Source organism: Excalfactoria chinensis, chromosome 19, assembly GCF_039878825.1.
Source record: "Excalfactoria chinensis isolate bCotChi1 chromosome 19, bCotChi1.hap2, whole genome shotgun sequence".
Classification (NCBI taxonomy): Eukaryota; Metazoa; Chordata; class Aves; order Galliformes; family Phasianidae; genus Excalfactoria; species Excalfactoria chinensis.
Genome location: NC_092843.1, coordinates 8,778,782 through 8,796,276, shown reverse-complemented (window position 1 = coordinate 8,796,276; position 17,495 = coordinate 8,778,782). Strand labels below are relative to the sequence as shown.

Sequence of the window (17,495 nt, the reverse complement as noted above, 5' to 3'; positions counted from 1 at the left end):
CACTGAGGATCGGGACAAGGCTGAGGTACTTAATACCTTCTTTGCCTCGGTCTTCAATAGTTATGCTTGTAACTCCCTGGGAACGCAGCCCCCTACACTGGTAGACGGGAAGGGGGAACCAAAAGAGTCTTGCGTGATCCGTGATGAGATGGTTCTGGATCTACTTAGAAAGCTGAATGTTTATAAGTCCATGGGGCCGGATGGGTTGCACCCTAGAGTTCTGAGGGAGTTGGCGGATGTGGTCGCCAAACCACTGTCCATAATTTTTCAGCAGTCTTGGCTGACTGGGGATGTCCCGGTGGATTGGAGACTGGCAAATGTGATGCCTATCTTCAAAAAGGGCCGGAAAGATGATCCTGGCAGCTACAGGCCCATCAGTCTCACCTCGGTGCCTGGGAAGGTTATGGAAAGGATAATCTCAGGTATCATCATGGACGAACTAAAGGTCAGCCATGGGATCGGGCCTAGTCAGCATGGGTTTATGAATGGTAGATCCTGCCTGACTAACCTGATTTCATTCTATGACAAGGTGACCCGCTTAGTAGATGAGGGAAAGGCTGTCGACGTGGTCTACCTGGACTTCAGTAAGGCCTTTGACACTGTCCCCCATAACATTCTGGTAGAGAAGCTGGCTGCCCGTGGTTTGGATGGGTGCACGCTCCGCTGGGTGAAGAACTGGTTGGATGGCCGGGCCCAGAGAGTTGTGGTCAATGGAGTGGAATCCAGTTGGCGGCCGGTCACAAGTGGTGTCCCCCAGGGCTCGGTGCTTGGGCCGCTTCTGTTTAACATCTTCATTGATGATTTGGATGAGGGGATTGAGTGCACCCTCAGTAAGTTCGCAGACGACACTAAGCTGGGAGGGAGTGTTGATCTGCCTGAGGGGAGAAGGGCACTACAGAGAGACCTGGATAGACTTGATCGATGGGCCAAGGTTAATGGAATGAGTTTCAACAGGGCCAAGTGTCGGGTCCTGCATTTTGGTCATAACAACCCCAGGCAATCCTACAGGCTTGGGGAGGTGTGGCTGGAAAGCTCCCAGACGGAAAGGGACCTTGGTGTGCTGATGGACAGTCGGCTGAATATGAGCCAGCAGTGTGCCCAGGTGGCCAAGAAGGCCAATGGCATCCTGGCTTGTATCAGGAATGGTGTGGTGAGCAGGACTAAGGAAGTCATCCTGCCCCTGTACTCAGCATTGGTGAGGCCTCACCTCGAGTACTGTGTCCAGTTTTGGGCACCTCAGCACAAGAAGGACATGGAGGTACTGGAGCAGGTCCAGAGAAGGGCAACGAGGCTTGTTAAGGGCTTGGAGAATCAGCCCTATGAGGAGAGACTAAGGAAGCTGGGGCTGTTTAGTCTGAGGAAGAGGAGGCTGAGGGGAGACCTTATTGCTGTCTTCCAGTACCTGAAAGGTTCTTACAGTGAGAGTGGGGCAGGTCTATTCTCACTACTGACTTGTGACAGGACGAGGGGAAATGGCCTCAAGTTGCGCCAGGGCAAGTTTAGGTTGGATATTAGAAAGAACTTCTTTACAGAAAGGGTGGTTAGGTACTGGAATGGGCTCCCCAAGGAGGTGGTTGAATCGCCATCCCTGGATGTGTTTAAGAGCCGCTTGGATGTGGTACTCAGGGATATGATTTAGCAGAGGTTTGTTGTTGTGGTATTGTTTTGTGGTTGTTTTTTAAGAGATAGGCTACTGGTTAGGCTGCGGTTGGACTTGATGATCTTCAAGGTCTTTTCCAACCTGAGTGATTCTATGATTCTATGATTCTAAGTGGTCTTTTGTGTGGGCCCATCTCAAGGAAGAGGGCCATCTCCGAGGTACTCACATCACTCTGACCCAAGCCTACCAGAAATGTCCCGAAGGCTGGGAAGAAGTAGGATAAAAAGAGCATGGACAAACCATGGATTTAGGTTTTCTGCCATCAGATGCCTCACTACGTGAACACCTGCATGCTGAAGAAGATGCATGCATGAAGAACTTCTAGGATTCTCGCCTCAGATTCCTCCAACGTCGTCCTACGGCTGCCAACGGATTCACCTGGGCTTGCTGCTCGAGACTGCCCGTGAGACCTCCCTGCTCCGTGAGACCTCGCTACTCGAGACTCAGCTCCGTGAGACCTCGCTGTTCCCCGAGACCCTGCAGCCCTTTCTACCTCCTGCTCTGCACTGCACCGAGCTGCTGCTTGCGGCCTGCCACTCTGCTGCTGCTCTCCCCAACTCCTGTTTTCCCTGGACCAACGACACAACGTGCAACGGGACGCTGCTGCATCCAGGAGGTGACTTTCCCCACTTTTCTGTAATTCTTGCCTTTTTCCACCTTTCCTATCGCTCACTTTCCCGTCCCCATCACCCTAATTTCGATATTCGCCGCTCTCCCTTCCCATCCCCTCAGCTGTCTATTATTCCTAATAAACTGGTCGGATCAACATTTGAATGTTTCTCTTCTTAATCTCACGCCGAGCATAATTTATCAAAAGAACCTTGCCTCTCTCCTTAATTGGAGCGAGACACCAGTAACTCTTCCAAACTGCCATTTGGAGTCAGAGACACAACAACGTTGCCAAGTAACATAAGAGAAAATTTGGTATCACAGTGAAGAACAAACGTAAAAAAGAAATCTTCCCAAATTACCTACTTAATTGTAAGCATAATGTCTGGATTGGCATTTACTTGTCATTTAAGTGCTAGCAAATAAAACATCCTGATGGTAGATAATCAAAAAGTTTCTGAATCGGATAAATATTACTTCTAATTAATCCTTGTACTGAAATACACTGGCTCATAGTTATTTTCAGGATTGACTACATGTAACAAATCAGTATAGAAAAGCCTCCAAAAAAGAATCTGAAGTGCACAAATCCATCAAATTCTTCTTAAAAAAGTTAGATTAACAGCATCATTATACACAAATTCTCTTACCACAGATGGGAAAGTAAGTTAGGTTCACCCTTCTTCAACCCAAACCATTCTATGGTTCTATGATTCTCTGTAAATTCACTGAGGTAATTTTCATTTCTAAATGACAAGGTAATTTAGGAGACAAAGAAACAATTAAAAGGAGTTGCTTCTGCCTTAGGTCCTAGACCCTTACTGGCGCATCAGCATTCACTTCTCACTTATATGAGTGGTGCACTACTACCTAAACGTTATGCTAAAGCTGTCTGAAAACATTCTTAAGGTATGTCCCCTTGAAATTTTTCGATAATGATTTGTTAACTTCAAAAGAAGCATTCAGAGTGTTTAAGTAACAGAGACTTACTCTATGTAGAAAAATAAACCGATGGTAATGACAAAATGACAAAAAAGTCTTTAATATACATTGATCACAGGAAACAGAAAATACAGGCTACCATCTTGCTGTTGTTGAGCTTTGAATCTAAAACAGCCCCACTGAAGTCAATACATTTCTGATGCTACTTGGCTTATCAGAGAAGTACTTTCTTTCTGGAATAGATCACTAATACATTTTACAGCCCTAAAACATTTTAACACGTTTATGTAAATCCTTCAATGATGTGATATTATAAATTTTATTTCTCTTGAATATTAACATGTTCAGCACCAAATTGCTTAACTTTAAGTAGATATGTAAGGCAAGCTGAGCAGTACCTTGATTTTCTTCCAGCTTCCCAATTGTTTCTATCTGCTCAGCAAGGTCATTAGAGTTCCACTGGCTCATGCCAATGAGAATAGCACTTTTTCTTTCCACCACCTCTTCTGCATGAGGAAAAAGGAAAACAGAATAAATGGCAGTGATGAACATGAGAATGCCACAAAGGACTAAAACTAGTAACTGTGAGAAAAATAAGCAGCCTAAGTTAGCATAGGCAAGACTCTCCAGAGAAGTTTCCTGCCTACTGATATATCCTGAAGTGTACCTATGCACTACATACATTTTCTGCAGGAAAACCAAAGAGGAGGGGACTGTTTGACTATTTGCTCTTTTCTTGAGCAGGTCACTTAAAAATAAAGCTGGGAATAAATAACTCAAGTGTTTACTATCAGCTTACTAGTTAGAATTCCTTTCCCTTTCCCCACTCCAGGCAAGCACTGAAGATCAAAACAACCCTAAAACTGACATCTTTGGTTTTTCCTAACAGCTGACAAAAATTTCACACAACCTAAAGCCCTTCCCAACTCACAATTCTCCTTCCTCAGTTTCTACAAACTTTTTCAGTTTCTGAAAATACTTGCAGCACTACACCATCAACTTGTAATTGTTTATTTTCTATGAAACAGACATACAGATTATACTTTCACATTCATTCAAGAAATGAAATCAGCTATACTATAATCAAAATAGTCCACAACAGTCAAACTATATGAGCTTCTCAGAACATGAATAAGAACTTTTTTCCAGATATAAGGGGAGCCTTGGTCAACATAGTAGTACTTACATATATATTGGTGGTTCAACATTCATTTCAGCCTGAAAATGGAGCTGTGTCCTATAATTATAAGCATTTTTAAGTTTATTATATACCACAATCTTAACAAGTAATTGAAAGTAATCCTATTCCAGACAGGCAAGAAGTGAAAGATGCAGCAGAATATGCTCCACACTGTTTTGATGCCAGATGCAGTTCATGGCTGCTCATTCATCCACACCAGTACTTCACCCATCTCTGATAAACTTGGGCCTGTTCAAAAATCATACTCCAGTCTGGTGAGAACAAAGTTGTCAGTCCATTCCAAAATGAGCTTACTCACTTGCGGCAAATCTGGCAAAAGAATAGGGAGAGTAAAACAAAACTTTGCACTGACCTCGAGCATCAAAGAACTCATCATCAGAGCTCTCCACAGAGTCTTTGAGGATGTTCTGCATGTGCCACTGATCACCAATGAATCTGCGTAGGCCAGCTGGAAATACAGAGAGACTGACATTAACCCAAAGGAATGCTCACTTCTGTGCCAGACTTAAAAGGAAAAGTACAGTAATAAACACTGGTTGTGTTGTCATGATGTATCAAGAGGATCCTTTTGGTCAGTGCACCTAATCTCAAAAGCATTCTTAAGATGGCATTAAAATTACACTTCTTGCTTTCACTTAAGAGAAATTATTAAAACAAGGTTTTGGTTAAAGATGAGCCTGCATCACTTTCAGTTAATGTAGTGACTTGCAAGATAAATTCCAGCATATGCATCTCACCAGGCTGTTCAACACTCAGACAGTACAATATTTGGTTCCTAGACCTCAAGCAGCATTTCCCCAGAACATGGCAGTGGTTCCTGTCCAAATTATACTTCACTTCTGAGAGAAATAGCATCCTATTTGGCTCACATGTTTACAGACAAACTAATGAATACTCATTCATTCAAACTTATTCATAGAGTTTTCTCATCAGAGAGCTTTGTTTTGCCAGAGACCTGTGCTTATATTCACAGCTTGTCATTACAAGACAAGAGGGCAAATCCCCATCAGAACAGGTACAATACCAAATATATTGACAGTAGTTCCCAGAGGTTATACATAACGCAGGGTAATTTTTAACTAGAAAACCAGCCCTACATAATTACACCAGTCCTTCTTAAATCTACAGCAACATATATGTTGCCTTACATTGACAATAAACGCACTCCAAAACACTGGTGAAGCAGGAATTGAATCCACCTTAATAACAGAGGCAGAGCCAGACTCCTCACAGCAGCACTGGGCAAGGACAGGAGACACAGGGCATAAGTAGAAGTGAAAGTTTCATACCAGCTTTAGGGAAAAATGTTTTCCACAGAAGAACATTCATTGAAGCAGCTCTTCAGAATTGTGCAATCTTCCTTTTTTGGAGTTTTCAAGGCTCAGTTGGATAAAGTCATGTACAACCTGGTCTGCTCCCATAACTAGCTGCACTGTTTGGGAAGTCACAGGCACAAAGAGGCACTATGATCAATGCTGTATTCCTATATTTTGTATTAAATGTTAAAACACAGCTCAAAACGACTGGAGTGATGTATTCTGCCCCCTGCATGGGAAACTTAGCCATCACCTCCACTGACGATGCTCTCATCACCTCAAAGCACAAGATTAAAAAAAAAATCCCTTCAGACCTGTGGAGTCACTTTTCTGTTCTTACTGACCAACTTAAAAACAATATGTCTTTTTCCCCTCAGCTGACCACAGCCTTGCACAAATGCACAGCATTCCTCAAGCAAAGACGTGGGAAACAAGAAGAAAGGAATGGATGCACAGAGTACTTAGCTGACCCTGTTACATAACAAACCACTGCAGATCCCTGCAGAGCCAGAAACTTGAAAGATAAATAAGAGAAAAAGAGCAATTTACATGTAGTTCAGATGAAGGGGAACAAAAGCTCACGTTCAATCATGGGCTTTGTTGTAAACTCAGGAGGGCAAGGTACTTACAGCAGGATTCTATACTGTGGGGCAAGAGCACACCAACTCAGGATGTCTGTGATTGTGGACAGCAAACACAGCACTTTCAAATAGTAGCCATCTCTCTGCAGTACTTAGCAGTGAGACAAGGAGATGACTTGACTACATCTCCACTCCGTCACATTCTTTTACTGGTCCCTTTCCCTTGGAAACCAATACTGTCTGGTGGGTGCTCAGATCTATCAGAATCAGATTAAAACCTGCTTTGCAGCCTCTGAAGTCAGCCATAGTACACTACTATCAGCTTTACGATAAGGATGAAATGAATTGCAAAAATTCTGGCTATCCAAAAAGCCCTTGGCAGCATCAGCTTTATTATATCTCGCTAGGAATGCTTCTAGATTTAGAAATAACTTAAACATAGACACAGCTGGCAGCACAAGTCTGCATATGCTAGCTGCAGCAGTTCTTCATATTCACATTAATTTGCTGGCTGGACTGCAACACACTGCCCTAGTACAATAGTCTTATCAAGTCTGCTTCATTCTGTGCCAACAGCTTAGCATTCACCACATCTGTAGGACTCTATTATCATTCCTTGATTATATTAGACACTGCCATTGCCTGGGGTCACTGATTTCATTTACAGCATCAACTGCTGCATATTTTATTATTTAATTTCAGAGAAGGAAAAGATCGGATTTACTCCAAAATACAGGCTACCTCCCTAGTGATGACATTTCATCATAGTATCATAGTATCGTGCGAGTTGGAAGGGACCTTAGAGATCATCAAGTCCAACTTCCGGGTTTCGAGCCCCCTGTGTAGCGAAGCGGCACTTCTACCCCTGCGCCACAGGGGGGGGATTCAAACCTGGGCCCTCCAGTGCCACAGTCAGCAGCTTATACCACTGCGCCACTGGGGGCACACAATTAAATGCTTCTAAGTATTTCTCTTTAAATACTAGACTTGCTGACTGGTTCCCAGAAGACAGATTTCAGTATTTTTTGAAAGCAGGGCAGCAATTAACATTTAATTTCACTTGATCAGTGTTGGAAATATTCTCAATAATTTTTGGTCAGGACGGTATCTCTGATAAAAGCAGTTTTTATTCGCGATTGCAATGGCAGGCACCCTGATAGCAGAAGCGCACCTGAGGACACGATGTTATATTTTTTATACCTTGTCTCCCATACATTTTCACCTCCTGTTTCCCCTTTGGTTGGGTATTCCATGTTACAATTTTACCTGAGGTTTGCATTTGTTAATTACATTCTGAAACTTGTTAATTCATGTGCTATCTTGTGCCAGTCAGCTGCCATCCTGCTGTTTTTGTTTCCAGGATGTCCCGGTACTCTTATCGTGCTGATATGTTGATTCCCTTCAAAGCTTCTTCCATTCTGTCCCAGAAACCTTTGTTAAACAAAGAGCCCAGGGGGAAGGGGTTTGATTCCAGTCCTTCCCGATATGTCTTCAGGCACATCCTTAGGTATGTCACAACTTGTATATATTACAATGTGTACAACAAAATATTATTGCTAGTTTATACAGGTATATTGTTAATTATTTTAACTTCTCCTCTTTGGATCCTTTATTACTCAGGTCTTATTTATTCAGCACCAAAAATCAGTAGTTTTATTTCAGACAGCTGGACAGACAGGAGCTGCAATCTTTGTACCTATGACTTCTACCTAACAACCTATGACTTGTACCTAACAACTACAAATTCCTTCTCCTATATACTGAGACCTTGAAATAAAATATTCTTATCTTGTTCTAAACGCAAAAAACATTTGCCGTGTGCTTGTGCCGTGTGCACCCATGATTCAAACCCCCCTTGCCCAGGTTCTAGCGTAACCCCCGCTAGGGCCAAGACCACCGTGACTCAGCAAGGAAGGTGGCAAAATGTTGAGTTCCATTTGCCCCTAGCTTTAAACACATTAGAGACTTTAATGGTTCATGGCCCTGTGCTCCCTCATGACACTGAAAGCCTCTCATGCGTGATTCTCACGTTGGTGCAATATACACTCAGAGAGGAGAGGTGGATGACTCCAAAGTGGGCTTTGCATCCACGATTAATTGGGCATAAGGCTGGAAAAGCTATTGAATGGTCTCTTGATCCATCCATAGCACTGAGCAGCTCTGCCAGTTCTACATCATCTTTACTAGGAACTTGTTCCTGCCTCTTGACTTGTACTGCTGACAAACCCTTAATGAAGAGCTGGGGGGATCCAACCCAGGAGAACCCCAGGGTCTGTCTGGCAAGGTGGCTGCAGCTTGGCGAGGGATCTTGTGGGGCTGCAGTGGGGGGATCGCTTGTGCGGTGGAACCCTGCTCGAGGCCTTGAAATGGCCTGGCTAGCTCAGTCGGTACAGCATGAGACTCTTAATCTCAGGACGGTGGTTTGGCAGGATTCTAACAGTAGTTGGCAGGCTGCTGTCTTCACAAACAGAATGGTCAGAGTGCAGATGCTTGAGGTGATGGCTGTAACAGCTGCAGTGCACCTCTGGTGAATGATACCCTCTAACATTGTTGCTGATTCCATCTTTGCAGCCAAACAGCTAGTCCGGATGGGCCAGGAAGGCCTCACAAGTACAAAGGCTACTGGAATTCTGGAAGAGGCCTTGGCCTTCTGCACAGCTCCTGTTGCAGTCTTATATGTGCGTGGTCACTCTGAGGTGCCAAGCCTTTTTACCACAGGTAATGCAATAGCAGATAAAGTTGCCAGCACACCTGTCATTGGCTTCAGATCGCTGCAGATCTGGCACACTGATGTCACCTGGGAGCCTTGCTCGTCTCCCCACCAATGGCTGGCTATTGCTGTGAGTACCTCCTCTACTGTCATCATAGCCACTCAGCATTGTCAAATCCAACTCGACGGCAGTCCGATACCACTGGACAATTGTTATTGCTGTGAACGGCTTACCCAGTCACATTAAGACTGACAATGGGTCCTGCTTCACTTCTCGTTTTACTCAAGAATGGTTCGTGAAGACTGACTATGGGAAGTGGGATAAGAGTTCTTTCTTTACAGGAGCAGCCGGTGGGGAGTCCGTATCTGGTACCTGAGGCTGCTCTGCTGCTGTTGGTCTCAGTGATTAGTACCACTCGAACAACAGGTGTGGGGACCTTTGGATCCAGTCTAGAATTGTCGTGTCTCAGCCAACAGTAGATTCACACTTATCTGTATTTGCCACTTCACTTATCTCTTAAGGTGTGATCTTCTTATCCTATAGGGTGTGATTCTAGTTGCCTAGTCACTACATATCAATTACACGTTAATGTAATGATGCTGCACGTTGCCGTGTGCTGATGAGCTGATGGACGCTTTCGAGGCTATGTACAGAAAACTTTGACTGCTGTTCACTGTACAGAGAAGATACATTATGCCTAAGAAGAATGAAGAGGGATGGAAAACATCACAGACAAGAACTGCTTCTTGAATGGTTCCTGACAGCAAGAGGACTATTTAATCACTTGCTCCATCCAGTTGTGCTGCTGCTTTTCTTAACACGGTTGTGCCTTATGCTACTGATTATATTATAGAGTTTGCTAAGGTTTATTTAGGTTTATATAGAGTAATATATTAGTTATATTAAGAGTATATTTTTAAGGTTATGCATAATATATTAAGGTTTAGCAAATAAGATGGATAATTCAATTGGGCTTCTTTAGGTATTTTCATTAAGAGTATAGAATACCATAGAATGCAGGATAAGCTTTAAGCATTGGTTAGGTTTAGCATATTGCATATTGTAACAGTATAAGGCTTTTCTTGGCATGGGGAGGGGGAGGTGTCGTATTAGGCGAATGCTGACCTCGGTTGTGACGCGTTAGGCTCTCCCCTTGCAATAAGTATTAGTGACTGTGCGGCCCCAGTGGGCGTACGGCCTTGGGTTGTGATGCGTTATGTCTTTCTCCTTGCAATAAGGATTAGGACATGTACATTCCTAGTGGGTGTACACGAAAGGCATAGAATATATAAGTGTGTATTGGCTTCAATAAAGGGCCATTTTTCTGCTCACCACATTGGTGTCACTTCAGTAATTGGCCAGTCTCCCAGGGAAGTCGCACTACTGAAGCATACAACAATTCCCACAGTCAGTACTGCTGTTTCTGAGAGTGGTAAGGAAAGCAATCCAGAAAAGCAATCCCTATAATAGAAACCCACATCCCCAACTTTCAGGTCATTCACACAAGTGAGCTAGAACTACACTCACTAATTTCCAGAGGCTGCTGGAGACAACGTACCAGACTGACAGTGAGGACACAAGCGGAATACTTTCTCACAACACAGTCCACAGATAAGCACATAGGCTTTCCTCCTAAGAGAAGCAGAAGCAAACTTTCCTACCTAAACTGCTTTCTTTTGTATAGTACTGCTGGTTCCTACACTCACCTGCTTTGCAGACAGCAGAGTGTGGGTTTGCACTGAACAGAGCCATCTTCAGCACTGAACAAAAATGTTGAATTCTCTAGCTTTGTTCCTGTTTGGCTCCAACTTAGGCAAGGACCCTTAAAATAAAGAAGTCTAACCACCTAACACTACACCATTAAACCATGTCCCTTAGTGTCACATGCACACAACTCCTTTAAAGATGGCAACTCCACACTTCCTTGCGCAGTCTGTTCTGATGACTAACCACTCTTCCAGTTAAGAAACCCTCCCTGATATATAACCTAAAACTCTATTGTAACATTAATTTAGACAAATTTAGTTTCAACAGGAAGTAGGATTTATTATTAAACCATGGTAAACCACGAGTTAAGATTCTGTGATTTTTATAGTGCAACTTGAGGTCATCTCCTCACACCCTAAAGTGAGCCCTGGTACTGAGCCAGCTACTGGACAAACAAATAAGAAGCTTTTCATCTCAGCTGCACTCAACAACTACGACCATCTCATTATAAAACTGGGTGGTTAAATTGTAGTTTCAATGGATTTAAAACCCTAGATCAAGTGTTGACCATAATCTTGCCAGCTCTGATCTGAATGCTTAATTTTATGCAGGTATTTCATCCCGCTGACATCAGTAGAAACTCTTTTGTGTATGAAACTAAGCAGCTGTTAATGCACTGCTGGAATTAGGACTATGAGATTATAAACACTTGGACATCAAAAACTGAAACCAATCTGCAGGAAGTTCTGAAATTTCTGAAAAGTTTTTCACTCACTGATCAGGGAATTTCTCCCTCTTCCCTCCACTCATTGAAATGGATTCTTCTCTAACTTGACTACTACCCCACATTATTATAACAGCCCTGATGTTCAAAACTCATTAATTTCCAAGTATCGTAAGTATCATTCAATAACTCCACATCATGTGCTACTACCAGTACCAAAAGCAATGTTCCAAGATTATTTGATAAGGAAAAATAAAAGATTAAATATGTATCAAATGAGGGGAAAAAAAACACAAAAACTTATTCAGCCCAGTGACAGGCATTGGCTCTGAATTAGAATAAACCAATATCAAACAGAGTGTACCTCAGGTCTCTAGATGCAATACATCTAGAGGTGGAATGTTTGTACAGAGAGCACAGCAATATCTTCTGCAAAAAGTGAAGAATATTTGCATGTGGAAATAATGTCCTACAGCAGGCAGCACATCTGATGACAATGCAGGGCTTCTGGATCTATCCATTTGAGAAACCATTGTAAAAATTCACTAGAAGTAACCCTAACTCTTCTGTCAAACCAAAGCCATGTCACTTTTTCTCACTGGCTCTCCTTCTCCCCAGCTTGAATAAGCTTTTACTAACCAACAGCAGCTGAAAATGAAAACCGTGACTTGCATCATCACTGCTTATTACAGCAGAACTTCACCAGCAGGGTCAACACAAGCACTTAGTGAGTGGGCTTTCCTGTAAAACTAACTCAGTACAGTTCACATCAGTGTCACGGTCATAGACTGCATCAAGCTTTGAAGCATGCACAGCAGTCCACCACATTTTTTGCTGGATAATAAACATTTGCTGATCAAATGTAGACACAAGCAAAAGTGACAGGCAGGTGAACATTAAAGTAGCACTCTTGGATATAACTATTACAACAACAGAGCTATATTCTCTTAACTACTGAAAACTCAGTATATCCATAAATTACTGAAGACTGAACTAATCTCAAAACGAATTAATCAAAAATTGACTTCATTGCATAGATTAAAGCCTTTCTGCTTACCAAAGCTTGTTTCAGAATTGTGTCCTCTTTGAATTCAGAAAAGGTTTTCCTAATAAAACTAAAAAGCACAAATCGTTTTCCATTGGAAAATAAATGATGGGTAAGAAGACCTTTGTTGTCGCATAATACTTCTTTCTGTTTTGCTGGTTTCAGATGCATCCTTCCTACCCTGTAAGTGATTAAAGTAAGCTACCCACAATGTTACCTAGGAACTGCAGAGCCAAAATTATGCACTGCTATTTTCTAGTTATGCTTTATTTCTTTTACAGCAAACACAAAACTAAAGATGCATTTTAAAATACACAAATTTTAACTACTGGACATAATTCTTGGACTTGAAAGACTCCGACAAAAAAAAGGGGGAGATGCTGACACTCCCTCATATTAATCCACATCAAAAACTGATGTTGGAAGTAAGCAGCACACACAGTGGGGAGCAGGGGCTTGTCAGTACGGGAGACTGAGAGGAGTGGGAGGCTTGAAAAGAGAGTGCACAGAGCCAAAGGAAGAAAGACAGTCAGTCCAGATAGGGAATCCATGGGACAGCAAGGAACTAAAACAGGAGTGGCAGATTGAGCTGGTGAAGCACGTAAATAAGAGCAGGGCAAGGGGAGCAAAGAGGAAGGGGCAGGGGCCTCCTACCAGTCTAGCTGACTGCTTCTTGCAAGGGATATGATCCTGTTTCATTCTGCCAGCCAGGCGCAGTATTCACTTGACTCTGCGGTTGACCCTGTAAAGCCAGCAGAAATGTTCAAAAAATTTAAATCAACGAAGAAACGAAGAGTTTTCCACTTCTTTGGTTCCCAGAACTTGGCTGCAGAAAAGCTGGGGAAGCCTGGTAGCTTGCAAAAAAAAAAAAAAAAAAAAAAAAAAAAAGAGGAAATGCACCAAATTTCTCTTACTGTTGTCAGCAAGGCACCAGATCAAAGTATACTTTGTGTTCATGGACTTACAGTACTCCAATTACCCACTAAAATCTGCATACACCTAAAGTCTTGAGAAAGGAAGACTTCTAGGTACTGCTGGCACTTCAGAAAGAGGACAGATTGGGGAGAGGGGGGGGTTAGTCAGGAAGAATTAAACAGTGAACAGAAATGGGAGCTCTAACTACAAGAATTAGGAGAAAGATTCTGGTTTAACAGGCAGTGAGATAAAAGACAAGATGTCAGAAGCATATTTGCATGAGAAAAAGATATTAAACAAAGGTAAACTTGAAAGAAGAATCAAACAAGCAGGGGCCTACAGTAAGCAAAGTTGTTACATTTATCAGAGAAGCTGAAGCCCAGAGAACAAGTGTTAACATAATCACTCAGAGCAGACCTGGGCAGACAGAAGCACAGTGCTAAGATTCAGTTTTAGCAGGTGGGAAAGAGTCTGGCAAGCACAGTGAGAGAAGAACTGAGAGGTGAAGGAACGCATTAAGGGATGAATAAAGTAATCGATTTTCTAACAGATGCAGCTTGGAACAAGAAGCAGAGAAGAAAAGCATAACAAAGACAGTAAGTCAGATGGACACAAGAAGACCTCACTTTATTCTCACTGTGGTCGGACCTGTACCAAAATAAAAATGAAAACAAAGAGCCTAGTTGACTCAGCCACAGAAAGAGTTAAAGACAGAAATTTCACACACACACACACAAAGAAAGTAGGGTTCATTGCTATGAAGTAAAAGAGCCAACTGGAAGAACAATCCAGACAACTCTGAGGGCAGAAATACCAAATATTATCAACTATTCTCACCCATCTCCCCACTCTGTGCATTTCCAGCAACGGAACTTCAACAACTAAATGTCCCTTGTTACCTACGCTGCACATCCTTCAACTGACAGCTCTGCAACAGATGGTATGGATAGGTATATATATGCCTGGCTCACTGAGAACAGAAAAAGAAACAAGAAACTAAGATATACAGTCCTTTAAGCCCTTATTTTAAGGTACCAGAGACATTTTCAGTCATGCACCTTATGGAATTACCAGTGAAATGGGGAAAGAGAGAGGTGGTTGAAAATCGTGGTTCAGAGTCCAAACCCTAAACTAAGCTTTCCTGTAAATACAGTACATCTTTCAGAGATGTTTCTTGATGCGTCGGTTGCCAGTGCTTCAGAGCAGAAATTAACTTCACCCTCTTTCTCAGCAGCATCACCACCTCCTCCAGACTCACTCTCCAAAACAAGGAACATATGAATATTCTCTAACCTTTTCTTGCAACAGCTGTAGGTGGACCGCCTGCATCACATCTCAAAGGCTCTACTTTCACAGCGCAGACATTTTTGCTTTCTGTGAAATATTTGGTACTTTTGAGTCACTGCTGTTACAAAAATGAAATAGAAGATGAAGAACGGATACCACACCACCCACAGGGACATGTCAGGTAGATCTGCAGCTGCCATTATATGCTCTGCAACTTACAATCCTGCATTTGTTTGAGTATTTCTTTGCAAGGACTTTATTCCAGTTGCTTAAGGTCTGGTGGATATGTAAAGCTGACCACTTCTGAAAGCCCTTCATAAGCACATGTGACATTTGAAAATGATCAAGCAACAGACTTAACAGCCACTAGAGTAATGGTCTTTCTCTGTATTTGTGACCAAATAATAGTGGCAGAAAGGCAGGAAAATCATGAGCACAACATCACATTTATGTATTTGTGCATACTCCACCTCACGTATAAACTCAGCAGACTCAATTTATAAAAGCAGTACATTTGCCCTGCTGCTAACCAAGATACATTTAATTTATTAAAGATGAAAATCAGTGACAATATAAAGCTGGCATCAAAAGCCACATTTTACCTACCAAAGCGCGTGGAATCAATTAATCATGCAGAAGAGAATATCTACCCTTGGAAATCTGCATACAAAGTTGTGCATGAACAAGCATGCTATGTCTGCAGAACAGAATACCAAGGTCCCACTGAATGCGAAAACACCACCTCTTTATCTTCCTATCAAAGCTAAAATGTCAGCAAACAATTGCCCCAAAAATCAACGTGACTGTTTCCTCTTTTACTAATCCTTAATTTATCAAAGAATAAAACCAACTGTCTAGTTCTACACCCATTTTTTTTGCCTTTTCTCTAGTGACTGATGTTCTCATGCTCTCGAGTGCTATTTCTTAGGGTTGCCACCAGTCCATGTCTATCCAGGGGCAGAGGGGAATCCTGTTTGGAAGGAAGCACTCGGTTTTAGCTGTAATACTACCAAACTGACGCAAGGATACACCAGCAGGTAACAGTGCTGGCAGTGAACACCAAGTTTTACATGCAGACCAACAAGCATTCAGTCATGGCACAGTGTGGCCATCACCACCCAAAGCAATGGGATCTGCGTGCAACCTCAAAGAAATCTACCACTACAAGGGAGAGGTTTCTCGTTGTTCACGCATACCAACTATGTGCTGCCTGGTACAGAGGCACCACCGCCTCCAAGCTTTCTGGCCTAAACCCTAGAGTGCCGATTTCCTCTAAATAGTACATTCTCTGGGTAAGGAAAAACAAAAACGCGTGAACCTACAAGGTGAAGGATGGGCTGCTTCTGCCTTCCTTCTGAGCAGGTACTACCTGACAAGCACGCCTTCACTATTCCTAGAGGAGACCGCGATACCGCGACCTGCACCATTTCTGCCAGGTCTCGCAGCGCCGCTCATCAGTTCCACCGGCCCACCTCGCTCCGCCAGCCCTGGGAGCTCCCTGGCGGACCCCCGATGTCCCCGCAGCCCCAAACGGCACCCCGCGACTGTCGGCATAGTCGCCGAAGGCAGCGCGGGCCTCGCTCGAACGAACGCACTGCAACCCCACAAGGGATTCTACGCTTACCTTTCGGAGCCTCGCATTGAGCGTGGGTGCGCCTCGCCTCCAGCTCCACCTCGGGGCTGCGCAGCCCCGCCGCGCCATCCCCGCGATCCACCACACGCTCACTCGGCTGCAGAGATTTCGCCATCTCGGGGCTACCCGCTCCGGGCCAAGCCGGGGCCCTCAGCTGCTCGCCCGCGGGGCCCTCCCGGCGCGCCAGCACCCCGCGCCCCACCGCCCCATCTGCTCGCGGCGAACGCTCCGCACCGCCCCATCACGCCGCGCAGCCCCCGCCGTTAAAGGCACAAAGAGCGGCTCCCACGCACCATGGGGCCGAGCCCAGGCGGCGCGGGCCGCGGCTGCTCGGAATCGGCGCGGAGACGGCTGTGCACAAGGATCGATCGCGCCAGCTCGCGCGGAGGGCCCGCCCCCAGAGCCTGGCCGCCGCCGGATTCGGGGGCAGACCCGGCGCTTCTGGCAGCGCCCACGTTCGCAGAGGAGCACTCGAGGCGCGCGGCCCACCCGCCCGTCCCTCCCGGTGTCCGAGGCGCGGTTCCCGGCCTTCGCGGCGCACCTCAGAGAAGGCAGAAGAGGCGGGAGCCCTTCCGCGCCGCCCTGCGCCGAACGGCCCCGCTGCGCAGCGCCGGGGGCTCACCCTGCACGCGGCTCGTCGGTGCTGCAGCGCTGCCTGCGCAGCTCCCGTCAGCAGCCTGTCAGCAGAATCTCTTTGCCTGTTGCCCAGCCCTGCGCGGATGCCGCGGCTGAGCTGCTGCAAGGCACTGCCTTGCAAGTCAGCGCTGTGCTGGCAAGCTGAACTAGGGAACTTTCAGGGCATAACTTGTTTCGTCTCCCTTCCCGACCCTCGCTAGAGGCATTTCTCTAACGCTTCCGAGGGGAAAACAGAGGAGTCAGCTCCTTCCCAGCTCCTAATAACTGGGAGAAAGTCAGCATAAGAAATAGATGCCTGACTTGCAGTAATAGTGGAAGGAGATGGGCAGAAAAACTCTGAGGGGTTGTATTTGGTTACAGCATGTCAGTCAGTACGCCACCAAATAAAGCTCAGTAAACAAGTTCTGCCCAAGGACACATACAGTTTAAGAGCCAAGCAAACACAACACAACAGGGACCTAAAGCAACTTAAGAGGCTTTCCACCTGTTGGTCGGTTGGTACAATTGCAGAATCACAGAATCACCCGG

At 44.5% G+C, this 17,495-nt stretch overlaps 1 protein-coding gene across 10 annotated transcripts in view; it reads right to left on the bottom strand.

Annotated features, from left to right (window-relative positions):
- PITPNM3 (PITPNM family member 3) overlaps positions 1-17,029 on the bottom strand; it is a 65,946-nt gene extending 48,917 nt beyond the window's left edge. For 2 of the 10 annotated variants that reach the window (XM_072353912.1, XM_072353913.1), the window contains exons 1-3: positions 16,323-16,723; positions 4,765-4,860; positions 3,610-3,717 (exon numbers count right to left, since the gene is read on the bottom strand). In XM_072353912.1, the coding sequence (XP_072210013.1) occupies positions 3,610-3,717; positions 4,765-4,860; positions 16,323-16,446 (328 nt within the window). In that variant the 5' untranslated portion in view covers positions 16,447-16,723. Of the gene's footprint in view, positions 1-3,609; positions 3,718-4,764; positions 4,861-5,701; positions 5,757-16,322; positions 16,725-16,872 lie in introns of those variants that run through there. The other 8 variants (XM_072353918.1, XM_072353917.1, XM_072353916.1 and 5 more) reach the window with 8 other exon arrangements.
- Positions 17,030-17,495: the final 466 nt, after the last annotated feature.